Source organism: Sander lucioperca, unplaced genomic scaffold (genome assembly GCF_008315115.2).
Source record: "Sander lucioperca isolate FBNREF2018 unplaced genomic scaffold, SLUC_FBN_1.2 Unpl_20, whole genome shotgun sequence".
Lineage (NCBI taxonomy): Eukaryota > Metazoa > Chordata > Actinopteri > Perciformes > Percidae > Sander > Sander lucioperca.
In genome coordinates, this window is record NW_023396242.1 from 25,001 (window position 1) to 40,000 (window position 15,000).

General features: G+C 46.1%; 1 protein-coding gene across 4 annotated transcripts in view; it reads right to left on the reverse strand.

Annotated features, from left to right (window-relative positions):
• The window catches only part of LOC116037842 (tight junction-associated protein 1-like), a 31,928-nt gene that overhangs the window by 11,101 nt on the left and 5,827 nt on the right, over positions 1 to 15,000 (reverse strand). For 2 of the 4 annotated variants that reach the window (XM_031281884.2, XM_035998848.1), the window contains exons 3-11: positions 12,996 to 13,024; positions 12,564 to 12,725; positions 12,001 to 12,067; positions 9,919 to 9,948; positions 8,996 to 9,103; positions 8,528 to 8,611; positions 7,798 to 8,125; positions 4,198 to 4,553; positions 3,241 to 4,057 (exon numbers count right to left, since the gene is read on the reverse strand). In XM_031281884.2, the coding sequence (XP_031137744.2) occupies positions 3,455 to 4,057; positions 4,198 to 4,553; positions 7,798 to 8,125; positions 8,528 to 8,611; positions 8,996 to 9,103; positions 9,919 to 9,948; positions 12,001 to 12,067; positions 12,564 to 12,725; positions 12,996 to 13,024 (1,767 nt within the window). In that variant the 3' untranslated portion in view covers positions 3,241 to 3,454. Of the gene's footprint in view, positions 1 to 3,240; positions 4,058 to 4,197; positions 4,554 to 7,797; positions 8,126 to 8,527; positions 8,612 to 8,995; positions 9,104 to 9,918; positions 9,949 to 12,000; positions 12,068 to 12,563; positions 12,726 to 12,995; positions 13,025 to 15,000 lie in introns of those variants that run through there. The other 2 variants (XM_035998849.1, XM_035998850.1) reach the window with 2 other exon arrangements.

The window sequence follows — 15,000 nt, forward strand, 5'->3', positions numbered from 1 at the left end:
ACAATTATTCAGTTTTTAATAAGATATATTATAAACAGTTTTACCTTCAAAACACAAAGAATGTTTGTCTGATAAATCAGTTCCTCCGGCGGCCAGCAGGGGGCAGCGCCGCTCCAATGAGAGAAATCCCTTAAATCAAGAGTTTTAGAGAGGAACTTCAGTATATATTTTCCACCCTGGACTCTCTGTGTCCATGTGTGTGTGTCTGAGTGTCTGATGGAACAACAATCTCTGAAACTGGTCCAGTATTAAACCAGAACCAAGCTGTAATGTAACCCTACAGGACTAATGTTCTAAAATATGCTGGCTCTATACACGCTAAGAGTCCTGATTATTTACATGGAGTCTGGTGGAAATATGCTGGCTCTATACACGCTAAAAGTCCTGATTATTTACATGGAGTCTGGTGGAAATATGCTGGCTCTATACACGCTAAAAGTCCTGATTATTTACATGGAGTCTGGTGGAAATATGCTGGCTCTATACACGCTAAAAGTCCTGATTATTTACATGGAGTCTGGTGGAGATATGCTGGCTCTATACACGCTAAAAGTCCTGATTATTTACATGGAGTCTGGTGGGTTTGGTGATGGTGATTTCAGACCCTCTGACAGCAGCTGCTGGACACAAAAATGGAAAAAACGGATTAATTATTCATTAATTATGAATAATTCACAGACTAGTTCGGTTGCCAGGCAACAGGAAACACACACACACACACAGACAGAGAGATGGAGTTACGTTTAAAATACTTTATTTGTTTTAAAATATACATCGTTTACAAAGTCAGAAAATAAAGGTTAGTAGAATTTTTAACAGTCTTTTTTTTTCATCTTTTTAATTTCCCAAAACAGGAAGTGAAACAAACAATCAGAGCAGGAAACAGTTCGGAGGTTTACGATCCTCCGTTTGTTACGAAACGTTTTCATTGGTCCTCCGGCGAGTCCACTTCCTGGATGGAGGACCCGGCCTTCTCCGGCGGCCATCTTGGATGTCCTCTGCAAACAGCAGTCTCACAAACATTTCTCACATCCAATTGGTTTTGTGTGTTAGCCTGTTAGCTCGTTAGCCAGTCAGCTCGTTAGCCAGTCAGCTCGTTAGCCTGTCGGCTCGTTAGCCTGTCGGCTCGTTAGGGTTAGCCTGATTAGCCAACAAGCTAACTAACCCTCTCTAAGCTTTAGTTGACTCGTTGCTGCTTTTCAGACTTTTCTTTAGAAACCCCCCCCCCAAAATGCATGCTGGGACACAGTCCTGTGTGTGTGTTCTTGTTTTACTATATTCGTGGGGTCCAAAAACCAGGAGTCCAGTATCCTTGTGGGGTCTGCACAGCGTTGTGGGCCCAAAATGCTGGACCCCACCAGGTTAAAGGTCTGTTTGAGGGTTAAGACTTGGTTTTAGGATTAGGGTTAGAATTAGGTTATGGTTAGGGTGAGGGTAAGGGTTAAGGTTAGGGTAAGGGGCTAGGGAATGCATTATGTCAATGACGGGTCCCCACAAAGATAGGGAAACACACATGAGTGTGTGTGTGTGTGTGTCTGTGTTTAATATTTGATCAGAACAGGAAGTATAAATAGCCTCATGCAGCTTTAATGACTCTTCTTCATGAATATAATGGGAGACGTTTCTCAGCCAAGGTCACACTCTTCTTCTCTTCTCTGTTGTCCTATCCTCCTTTCAGATGAACTCATTAATTCATGTTTAGAACTGCAAATATGGATTCTGTTTTTCAGAATAAAAGACTATAAGTTTACATGGTACCAGCCAACAGACAGACACACACACACACACACACACACACACACACAGACAGAGAGGGGGGGGGGTTTGAATGAATGGATGAATGCTGTAAAAGTGTCCGTAACAGTCTGTGTCCCATCATGCACTCTGACAGCACATATATCCCACAATGCACCAGCTGTACCTGCACCTGCTCGAGAGAGAAAACACAGAAGAGCATCGGCCAATCAGAGATGCCGAGTGAGCCAACAGCCAATTGGAATGGCCGAGTGAGCCGACAGCCAATCAGAGCCTCCGAGCGGGCCGACAGCCAATCGGAGCTGCCGAGTGAGCCGACAGCCAATGAGAGCCGCCAAGACAGAGCTTACAGCAAATCCGAGCCAACAGCCAATCAGAGCCGCCGAGTGAGCCGACAGACAGTGAGAGCCGCCGAGAGAGCCTACAGCCAATCAGAGCCACTGAGAGCGCCAACAGCCAATCAGAGCCGAGGAGTGAGATCAGAGGGAAAGTACGGAAGCTCAGGAGTGCCAGAAACCTCCATCTGCTCTCTGATTAATAATGATATATAATATATAATAATATAACACGTTCTGACGTCTACATTCAGTGATTTTAGCTTTTTGGCCGTGAATTTAAAAACATTGTGTGTTTGTGAAGGTGAAATATCTAAAAGTTAGTGTATTATTATAATAATTTGTCAGTAAGAGAAACAGCTTTCATTATTTTGACTTTTTGGGGTAAATCCTCCAGGTTCTGGCACTAACAGGTTTCCATAGCAACACGAAAAAACCAAACAACAACAAATCAAACACAAACATGATCAGATAATAATCAGTTAATAATAATAACAATAATAATAATGATGGATTATACTCCAGATTAACTACAGAACGGGGTACATTCCAGGTGGGCGGGGCTTAACCCCGACAGACCAATCAGGTGACTACATAAAAACACAAACAATGATTAAAATTAAAGACTGACGGGCGTCGAACTTGCAACCTTCCAGAGAGAGAGAGATATATATCTATATATAGAGGCACTGAGAGAGAGAGAGAGAGTGTGTGTGTGTGTGTGTCTGTCTGTCTCTGTGTGTGTGTGTGTGTGTGTGTGTGTGTGTGTGTGTGTGTGTGTGTGTGTGTGTGTGTGAGAGATTCAGGAAGTGTGTCTCATCTGTTCTCTTCAAAATAAAAGCTCCCGATCAGGAAACAAGGCAGAGACGTCCGTAAAGTTTTTCTCAGTTTCTATTCTTTTTTTTTTCTTCTTGAACAAACACACACACACACACACACACACACACACACACAGTAAAAGGACCCACCAGACTCCATGTAAATAAACAATACTTTTAGCGTGTATAGAGCCAGCGTGTTTCCACATGTATGTTCACATGTGTACTAATACTATTAAAACTTCAAGGGACTTGAGTAGTATTTCCATGTTCTGCTACTTTGTATTTTTACTCCACTACATTTCAGAGGGAAATCTAGTACTTTTTACTCCATTACTTTTATCTAACAGCTGGAAAATGAGTTGTGATTTATTTCTTTAAATACTTAGAAAATTGTACAGAGTTTGGTTGGTGGAAGATTTAGAAAAATTTGGATTAATTTTGATTAGATTTTAAGTGAAAGATTTCCCAAAATACAAAAAGGTACACACACACACACACATACACAAACACACACACACACACGGATCATGGCTGTCTCCTGTGTCAGTCGAGCAGCGTGCCTTGCTCCTGGGCTCGGGTCAGGCTGTCTTTGCGGAGCAGGTGGTGGACGCCCATCCTCTTCGGGCTCTTCTGTGGACGCAGTGGGGGGGCAACGGTGCCGAGGGCGGGGTCAAGGTCCAGGAGGCGTGGCGAGATGACGGGCAGCTCGTGAGGGAGGACGTCTCTCTCCTCCGCCGAGCTCTCTTCCTCCTCCTCTTCCTCTTCTCCTTCCTCCTGGGTCCCGCAGGCGCCACCGGGGCTCGCCGTGTCGGCCGTGGCGTCCTCCAGGCTCATCAGCAGCTTCTCTGTGGTGTTGCGGCGGCCGCGCGGCTCTGTGTCGGTGTCCGTGTCCAGGCTGGAGCCGCGGCTTGGCGTCCAGCTGCGTGCCGACGAGCCGTCCTCGCCGTCAGAGTACGCCGTGCGCTGGCGGTCGGAAGACGAGCAGGAAGCCCCGCCCCCAGGCGCCGCACGCCTCCTCTGTAGCTCCGCGGCCGTCTGGCTGCCGAACGCCGTGCGGTGCAGCGCGGAGCCGTCGCACGCCGGAGCCATCTTCTCCACAAACATCCGCTGCCAGTTGGCGAGCAGGTCCTCCTCCGAGCTCGCCGCCTGCAATCACAACACGCTCACACTTTACCCCAAATCTCCACGCTGTGGTACACTGGCATTAACTTTAGAGAAGTAATCATTGTCTGTGTGTGTGTATGTGTGTCTATGTGTGTGTGTGTGTGTGTGTGTGTGTGTGTTACCTGTGGGGGGCTGCTGAACGGGCTCGACTGGTTGGACAGCGGCTCGCTGGCCGCGTCCCGCTGTGACAGCGGCGTGCGCTGGCGCCCCCCCCCAGAGGAAGAGGAGGGGGCGGGGCTAGCGGGCGCCGGGTCTTCGCTCTGCACCAGGCTCAGGGAGATGGCCTGCCGCGTGGCGTAAGTGCAGTTGGGCAGCGGCGAGTTCTTGGGGATCTTGACTTTGTCGTCCGAGGAGAACTCGATGACCTTGCGGCCCGGGTAGAGTGGGTGGGGGGGCGGGGGCGCCGGGTACGGGTTCAGCTTCTCGAAGGACGGAGCCGCGGCCGACTCCTCGCCGCCTGACTGCCCGTCCAGCACAGCTGCAACAAACCACACGTTAGTCTGCACGTTAGTCTGCACGTTAGCCTGCACGTTAGCCTAGATGTTAGCCTGCACGTTAGCCTGCACGTTAGCCTAGACGTTAGTCTGCGCGTTAGTCTGCACGTTAGTCTGCACGTTAGTCTGCACGTTAGCCTGCACGTTAGCCTAGATGTTAGCCTGCACGTTAGTCTGCACGTTAGCCTAGATGTTAGCCTGCACGTTAGTCTGCGCGTTAGCCTGCACGTTAGCCTGCACGTTAGCCTGCACGTTAGCCTAGATGTTAGCCTGCACGTTAGTCTGCACGTTAGTCTGCACGTTAGTCTGCACGTTAGTCTGCACGTTAGTCTAGATGTTAGCCTGCACGTTAGCCTGCACGTTAGTCTAGACGTTAGTCTGCACGTTAGCCTGCACGTTAGCCTAGATGTTAGCCTGCACGTTAGCCTGCACGTTAGCCTGCACGTTAGCCTGCACGTTAGCCTGCACGTTAGCCTGCACGTTAGTCTGCACGTTAGCCTGCACGTTAGCCTGCACGTTAGCCTGCACGTTAGCCTGCACGTTAGCCTGCACGTTAGCCTAGATGTTAGCCTGCGCGTTAGTCTGCGCGTTAGTCTGCACGTTAGTCTGCACGTTAGTCTAGACGTTAGTCTGCACGTTAGCCTGCACGTTAGCCTAGATGTTAGCCTAGATGTTAGCCTAGATGTTAGCCTAGATGTTAGTCTGCTCGTTAGTCTGCACGTTAGTCTGCACGTTAGCCTGCACGTTAGCCTGCACGTTAGCCTGCACGTTAGCCTGCACGTTAGCCTGCACGTTAGCCTAGATGTTAGTCTGCGCGTTAGCCTAGACGTTAGCCTGCACGTTAGCCTGCACGTTAGCCTGCATGTTAGCCTGCACGTTAGCCTGCACGTTAGCCTGCACGTTAGTCTGCACGTTAGCCTGCACGTTAGCCTGCACGTTAGCCTAGATGTTAGCCTAGACGTTAGTCTGCACGTTAGCCTGCACGTTAGCCTGCACGTTAGCCTGCACGTTAGCCTAGATGTTAGCCTGCGCGTTAGCCTGCACGTTAGCCTGCACGTTAGCCTGCACGTTAGCCTGCACGTTAGCCTGCACGTTAGCCTAGATGTTAGTCTGCGCGTTAGCCTGCACGTTAGCCTGCACGTTAGCCTGCACGTTAGTCTAGATGTTAGCCTGCACGTTAGCCTAGATGTTAGTCTGCACGTTAGTCTGCACGTTAGTCTGCACGTTAGTCTAGACGTTAGTCTAGACGTTAGTCTAGACGTTAGTCTGCACGTTAGTCTAGATGTTAGTCTGCACGTTAGTCTGCACGTTAGTCTGCACGTTAGTCTAGACGTTAGTCTAGACGTTAGTCTAGACGTTAGTCTGCACGTTAGTCTAGACGTTAGTCTGCACGTTAGTCTAGACGTTAGTCTGCACGTTAGTCTAGACGTTAGTCTGCACGTTAGTCTGCACGTTAGTCTGCACGTTAGTCTAGACGTTAGTCTAGACGTTAGTCTGCACGTTAGTCTAGACGTTAGTCTGCACGTTAGTCTAGACGTTAGTCTGCACGTTAGTCTAGACGTTAGTCTGCACGTTAGTCTAGATGTTAGTCTGCACGTTAGTCTGCACGTTAGTCTAGACGTTAGTCTGCACGTTAGTCTGCACGTTAGTCTAGACGTTACTCGACCATTAACTCAGAAATAATGGAGATTAACAATATAATCGTCTCTCTCAAGATCAATTAACACAAATTGTCAGTTTACAATGAGTCTAGTTTACTGTGAATGTCACAATTTATCAAAATAAAAGTTAATATCGAAATCAGAATTTTGACTCCAACACATCCCAATATGCATCTTGCACACTACTTTGCACTATTACTTTTTGCACCTTACATCCCACTCCATGTGTCTTGATATTATGTCTTATTTGTATATTTGTATTTTAATTAGGGCTGTCAGCATTAACGCGTTAATCTCGATGCGATTAAGGGCCGAGCATAATGCGTTAATTTGTTTTAATCGTATTAATCGCATGCCACCATTTATTAATTTATTTTCACTTCACTCGGCTTTGCGTCGTGTCTAACTGATATGTCTGCTCTACTCTCTGGTGCTCTGAAACAGACGGCAACACAAACACCGCTGCACATGATGCTAGTTAACACTATACTCAACAGCAGCTAACGTTAGCCTACCGCTAGCTAGTTAACACTATACTCAACAGCAGGTAACGTTAGCCTACCGCTAGCTAGTTAACACTATACTCAACAGCAGCTAACGTTAGTCTACCGCTAGCTAGTTAACACTATACTCAACAGCAGCTAACGTTAGCCTACCGCTAGCTAGTTAACACTATACTCAACAGCAGCTAACGTTAGCCTACCGCTAGCTAGTTAACACTATACTCAACAGCAGCTAACGTTAGCCTACCGCTAGCTAGTTAACACTATACTCAACAGCAGCTAACGTTAGCCTACCGCTAGCTAGTTAACACTATACTCAACAGCAGCTAACGTTAGCCTACCGCTAGCTAGTTAACACTATACTAGACAGCAGCTAACGTTAGCCTACTGCTAGCTAGTAGCTGGATTAAACACGGTTCCAGTGCTGACAGCTAACGCTGAACGGTGTAAAGTGTGACTGTGTTTTACTGTAGAGGATTCAACACCAGGATGTAACAATCTGCAGCTGCCGTCGGAGAAACAACAGACGGTGCGTTCAATGAAACTGGTAAACTACAGCCTCGTGGTGCATTCAGAGTTGTTGTTAAATTCAAATGTGTAACTAGATTAAATATATAATAAACAAATACAAATCTTAAAATCAAATTCATAAAGTCACTTTCTTTGCATTCATTTGATTCCCAGTTAAGATCCACTGGTAAGAATGGCTTTCCATTGTTAATATGGACTTAAAAACTGTTCTGAAATGCAAAATAATAGAATATAATCATGTGATAAAACATGCAATTAATCGCAATTAAACAAATGTAATCGTTTGACAGCCCTAATGTTTGTATATTATGTTGATATGTGCCTATACGTATATTGTTGTCTATTGTACAGTATGTGTGTATATTACTATTTGTCTATGTTTACATGTCTATTGTTGAATATATAGTATAGAGCGTTACCACCTCCCACAGTCTATTCCTCGTGTATGTAAAGATACCGGCCAATCAATCTGATTCTGATGTTAATTAAGTTGTCTTCTGTGATAGCATATACAGCATGTGTTCTCATCCTACCGTCCAGACTGCTCTGACTGCGGCAGGATCCGTTCTGCTGAGCCGCCTCCCGCCCGCCGTTCTGGCGCCCGCGCAGCTCGGCGCCCGTCATGTCCACGTGCACGAAGACGTCCTCGGCGACGGGCCGGCTGCAGCTGCTGGACTGGGCCGAGTTCAGCAGCAGCGGCTCCGGTTTCTCCAGGACGCGGGCGATCACCGAGGTCGGGACCACGTCGGCCGGCGTCAGGCTCAGCGTGTCGGGATCCTGACCGCCGGGGGCGGAGCCTCCGCGCTCAGGCAGGCTGCTCTTCATGTGTTTATTCAGCATGTCCTGCAGCTCATAGGGAAGCTACACACACACAGAGACACACACACACACACACACACACACACACACACACACACAGACACAGACACACACACACAGACACACACAGACACAGACACACACACACACACACAGACACACAGACAGACACAGACACACACAGCTCTGAGTGTTTCCAGGAATCAGCTGAGTCTCTATAAACTCTAATGGAACATTAATAACAGATCAATGAACGGGCCATGTTACTGAGTTATATATATGATATTATTATCTATCATCAGTCTGGCCTCACAGACAGGAAGCCCAGCCCCCTGAGCCCCAGAAGCCCCGCCCCCTGTAGACATCTCATCCGTTAATCTGAGCATCTCTAACTACGATCACATAAATATTAATAATAAATATCAAACCGTTAGAGGAACTTACGTCAGCGAACTTGTGGTTCCTGAAGTGGGACTTGTTGCATTTCAGCAGCTGGACGGCGAGGTTACAGTCCTGCCGGTAACGCTCCTGAACACACACACACACGGGAGAGACTGTCAGCCAATCAGAGAGCAGGACTGACACACACAAACACGGGAGAGACTGTCAGCCAATCAGAGAGCAGAACTGACACACACAAACACGGGAGAGACTGTCAGCCAATCACAGTGCAGGGCTGACACACACAAACACATGGAGTCTGGTGGAAATATGCTGGCTCTACACACGCTAAAAGTCCTGATTATTTACATGGAGTCTGGTGGAAATATGCTGGCTCTATACACGCTAAAAGTCCTGATTATTTACATGGAGTCTGGTGGAAATATGCCGGCTCTATACACGCTAAAGCTCAGTTCCCGTTTAACTTGATAAATAAAAGATTAAAAGATGATATTTGTGTGTCTGACTCACGTTGAGTTCCTCCAGGCGGTCGACCGTGTTCTTGGCGTCCAGCAGTTTGTTGGTGAGCTCGACGATCTCCTGGTCCATCGTCTTCTTGTCCCTCTCCACCTTCCGTAGCTGTGGGAGGAGTTACACCGTTAAATCACTGGCCAGGCAGCCAATCAGACGCCCGAGGGGACGGGACACGGGGCTACATTCAGATAAACTGGCCAGGCAGCCAATCAGACGCCTGAGGGGACGGGAGGCGGGGCTACATTCAGATAAACTGGGAACGCAGCCAATCAGACGCCTGAGGGGACGGGAGGCGGGGCTACATTCAAATAAACTGGCCAGGGAGCCAATCAGACGCCTGAGGGGACGGGAGGCGGGGCTACATTCAAATAAACTGGGAACGCAGCCAATCAGACGCCTGAGGGGACGGGAGGCGGGGCTACATTCAGATAAACTGGCCAGGCAGCCAATCAGACGCCTGAGGGGACGGGAGGCGGGGCTACATTCAGATAAACTGGCCAGGCAGCCAATCAGACGCCTGAGGGGACGGGAGGCGGGGCTACATTCAAATAAACTGGCCAGGCAGCCAATCAGACACCTGAGGGGACGGGAGGCGGGGCTACATTCAAATAAACTGGGAACGCAGCCAATCAGACGCCTGAGGGGACGGGAGGCGGGGCTACATTCAAATAAACTGGGAACGCAGCCAATCAGACGCCTGAGGGGACGGGAGGCGGGGCTACATTCAAATAAACTGGGAACGCAGCCAATCAGACGCCTGAGGGGACGGGAGGCGGGGCTACATTCAGATAAACTGGCAACGCAGAAAGTGAAGGAACTTTCTGGCTGAAGTTCATTCATAAATCCAGCGTTCAACAGATGAAACATGAAGTCAGGATGAAAACAGAAAGAGGAAACTAAGAACAGGAAGAAGACGCAACTGCATGAACCCAAGTCTGACTGACGGCCGCCTGATGAAGAGGATGAAGATGAAGATGAAGATGAAGATGAAGATGAGTCGGTCCGTCACAGAGCAGCGTGAGAAAGGAGGAGGAAAGAGAAAAGATGAACGACAAACAGACCTGAAACCTGTTAAACCCTCTGAAGTTGGAGGTCATTTATATATTTATAGATTAATATAAACTGAGCACAAAAAGTAAGGACACGTGTGTTTGGTATATTATGTCTCCGTGGTAACGATGCTTTTTGGCAATAAGTCTTATACCGTTGGAAAGCCTGTTCAGTTTAGTTTAGTTGAAAGGAACATGCATTTGTGGGATGAGCAGCAGCTCTGAGTATGGGGGGTTACACCCATGAACAATTAGCCAAATCTTCTCTACCAATGCCAAACAGCTGATTCTGCCGTTGACTGGTTTGGTGTTTGGTGGATTGGATGATTGAAGTTGGAAGAAACAAGACATATTGGCAATTTAATAATTCATTCATTTCACAAACAGTAGCGTCAGTAGCGTGAGGAAGAACCATACACAGCCACAACATCCTGGCTCCTCCTCCTCATGCTGGTCACCAGGAGGTGAGGAAGAACCATACACAGCCACAACAGCCTGGCTCCTCCTCCTCATGCTGGTCACCAGGAGGTGAGGAAGAACCATACACAGCCACAACATCCTGGCTCCTCCTCCCGTCCCCTCAAGCTGTTTGGCATTGGTAGAGAAGATTTGGCTAATTGTTCATGGGTGTAACCCCCATACTCAGAGCTGCTGCTCATCCCACAAATACGAGTTTTTTTGTGATAGTTTTGGGCTAACCTCCTTGATTATGCGTCACGTTTTTTTAAAAGATGTGATGGAATATGCCGGATATTTATATGCGATGAAATTGCAGGAACTTTTTAAAACTGTGGTTTCATCGTGGCTTCATCGCGGGGTTTGCAGCTTTTTGATGATGTTCACGTCGCGTAATTACGTCACTTCATAACGTTCCCATGGCAACAGGGGAAACGGCTGCTCTTGTGTGAAGTAAACCAACATTTTTCATCTTTCTGCTAAGATATAGATGGACTTTATTACAACAAAAATGCGGGGATTATGAAATCATGCAAGCCCCGCATAATTTGCGCGGAAATCGGCAATTTATGCAGCGAAAGTGCGGCGTATTTGAAAAGATGCGCCCCCCGAAATAAATATGAGGACTTTGGCTGATTATGCGTTGAATTATGAGATCACATAATCATGTTTTTTCTGGAGGGACTGTATTGCCAAAAAGCATTGTTACCACAGAGAAATAATCTACCAAACACACATGTCCTTACTTTTTGCACTAAGTTTATATATATATATATATATATATATATATATATATATATATATATATATATATATATATATATAAAATCAATTATTTTGGTGAAATGACTTCACAAAAGTAGAGTAATACATGAATATATGAATGAAATAGTAAATACATGTCTGGAACATGACTGACTTTAGTCTCCTTTTAAACTAAAACTTTTAAACGGAAATAACATTTAAAATAAATTATATTTTGATTAAAAAATATTTTTTTGAAGAGAAATTCTTAATATTTTAATATTTCACTTAAAGTCTTAATATTTGAAGACATCTGAGACTGGTTATGATTATTATTTCATGTTTATATGATTTCATTCATCTCAGTGTGAGAGATCTCAGAGAGTAACCGTGGTAACCAAGTCACCATCTGACCTCTGGTAACCCATGGCAACCATCCTGCTGTTGTCCGTCAACGCCACTTTTAATCAACATACACACACACACACACACACACATAGAGACAGACACACACACACAGACAGACAGACAGACAGACAGACAGACACACACACACAGAGAGACACAGACACACACACACAGACACACACACACACACACACAGACACACACACACAGACAGACACACACACACACACACACAGACACACACACACAGACAGACACACACACAGACACACACACACACACACAGAGAGACCCCCCCCAGTGTTTCCTAAAGAGTGCGGTATATCAGGAACATGTGAAGGTTACCAGAGCGTGGAGCTTCTCCTCCAGATCCTGATTGGCTCTCTGAGACGCCGTGTAGCTGTTCTGGAGTCTGCAGAGACGAGACAGAGACGAGGTTACTGAGCATGCTCAGTAGCATCACAGGACATTCTGATGTATGTTTACATTCTGTGGTCCTAACGCAGAGTGAGGCAGCGAGCATGCTGGGTAACGTGGTCCTAACGCAGAGTGAGGCAGCGAGCATGCTGGGTAACGTGGTCCTAACACAGAGTGAGGCAGCGAGCATGCTGGGTAACGTGGTCCTAACGCAGAGTGAGGCAGCGAGCAGGCTGGGTAACGTGGTCCTAACGCAGAGTGAGGCAGCGAGCATGCTGGGTAACGTGGTCCTAACACAGAGTGAGGCAGCGAGCAGGCTGGGTAATGTGGTCCGAACGCAGAGTTAGCATTTCCTTTCCACATTTGCATTCTTTCTGTGAGCTTTTATTTTGAAATGCATGGGATGCATTTCAAAATAAAAGCCCACAGAAAGAATCCGGGAGAAACTGGTTTCATAACAGGAAGTGAAACAGGAAGTGATGTGTCCTCACCTGCGGAACTTGTCCCTCATCTTGTCGAGGTCGTCTCGCGTGCGGCTAAGCTCCGCCTCCATGTAGCGGCGGCCGCCGTCAAACTCCGCCTCCGCCGCCTCCATCTTGTGGGTGGAGAGAGCCAGGCGGCGCTGCAGGTCCTCGTTCTGCTGCTGCAGCATTCTGGGTAATCACAGGGACACAGACGCTAGAGCATTCTGGGTAATCACAGGGACACAGACGCTAGAGCATTCTGGGTAATCACAGGGACACAGACCTAGAACTACAACTCTAGAACTACAACTAGAACTACAACTACAACTGAAAGCAGTGAGTGGGCTAACTTTCACGTTTAGTGCGTCAGTAACCATGGAAACTACTGCCTGCCGTAACCACGTCAACCTGCTTTGACCTCACTACGTCTGATCCAATCAGAGAACAGCAGAGTCTCACCTGATCCGCTCCGAGTCCGACAACGCCTCCTGAAACACAAACAGGAAACACAACAAACAGATCAGTCTCTTACCAAAATAAAAGCCTCAACACAAACATGTTTTCATTCTTCAGTCTGGCCACAGTTTAATGAGGATACAAACATATTTTTACACTTCTTAAACTTTATAGAGAACAGAATACTTTCGATTTACATATCTGGTTAAAATTCATACTTTTTTTAAACGCTTGAAGATCCAAAAATCACTTTAAGTGTTTATCACGACAATCAAAAACGTGACATTGTAGTTTTTTTCCCACGTTTTTAAATAAAGTTTTTTATCAATGTTTTTGTTTCAAATGCATAAGTTGAATAAAACACCAAAATTCAATACTAGTAGTGACGTGATCATTTATTCTACTTGTGAAGAGTGTTGTAGGGAACCATCCGCGTTATTTTATTTTGAAAATTTAGTTGAAAGAAAACCCACATTTCTGATTTAGAAACCTTTTTGAAAATGGGTCCAATGTGACCCGAGGGGTAAAAACTAACTGTATTGATAGTGTTTGGGTCTGATAATCAGGTTATACACATTAGAACATGTTCGTCTTCGTTGTTGCTACATAAATGAACAAATTAAAGCCTGAGTGTCTGATGGAACAACAGTCTCTGAAACTGGTCCAGTATTAAACCAGAACCAAGCTGTAATGTAACCCTACAGGACTAATGTTCAGCAGCAGTTAGAGTCACTAACCCACCAGACTCCATGTAAATAATCAGGACTTTTAGCGTGTATAGAGCCAGCATATTTCCACCAGACTCCATGTAAATAATCAGGACTTTTAGCGTGTATAGAGCCAGCATATTTCCACCAGACTCCATGTAAATAATCAGGACTTTTAGCGTGTATAGAGCCAGCATATTTCCACCAGACTCCATGTAAATAATCAGGACTTTTAGCGTGTATAGAGCCAGCATATTTCCACCAGACTCCATGTAAATAATCAGTACTTTTAGCGTGTATAGAGCCAGCATATTTCCACCAGACTCCATGTAAATAATCAGGACTTTTAGCGTGTATAGAGCCAGCATATTTCCACCAGACTCCATGTAAATAATCAGGACTTTTAGCGTGTATAGAGCCAGCATATTTCCACCAGACTCCATGTAAATAATCAGTACTTTTAGCGTGTATAGAGCCAGCATATTTCCACATGTAAATGGGTGAATTAAGGGTTTATTTCAACCAAACCAGAGTGGTGATTGTTGGAACAGTGGAAAGATAAACCAAGACGGCTTTTGATAGTTTGATTTAGTTTCTGTCCACTTTGAATGAAGTGTGTTTTACGATGATAAAGTCCTGATTATTTACATGGAGTCTGGTGGGTTAGTGACTAACTGCTGCTGAACATTAGTCCTGTAGGGTTACATTACAGCTTGGTTCTGGTTTAATACTGGACCAGTAACCAAGTCACCATCTGACCTCTGGTAACCCATGGCAACCATCCTGCTGTCCGTCAACGCCACTTTTAATCAACACACACACACACACACACACACACACACACGGAGACAGAGAGTCCAGGGTGGAGCTCTTTAAACATTATATGAAATAAACAACACAAACATGTTATTAGGGACTTCATCTGGATATCTGCACAAACAGGAAACTGTTTTAGGAACAATCAGCAGATGTGATTATAAATATAGTTAATATTGATCTGAACTCCCCACAGTCTGAGAGAGACGCTTCCTGTTTATCGATCTCTGTCGACATATGGAAACCTCTCCCAGCATGCAGCGGGGTTTGACACAGCTGCGGTATTATTGGGGATCAATATAAGAGCTGCTCGCATCCACATTCACTCATATTTCAACTTCTGACCTTTGGACTGTTGCATTCTGGGTACTGCAGGGACTAACGCTGCGGGCTGTTTCTATTACTTTAATCTTCAATAAAGGCACAATGTTTTGTAAATTGACAGATTTTGAATGGATCCTGCTCTCTGTTAGAAAACAACAAAA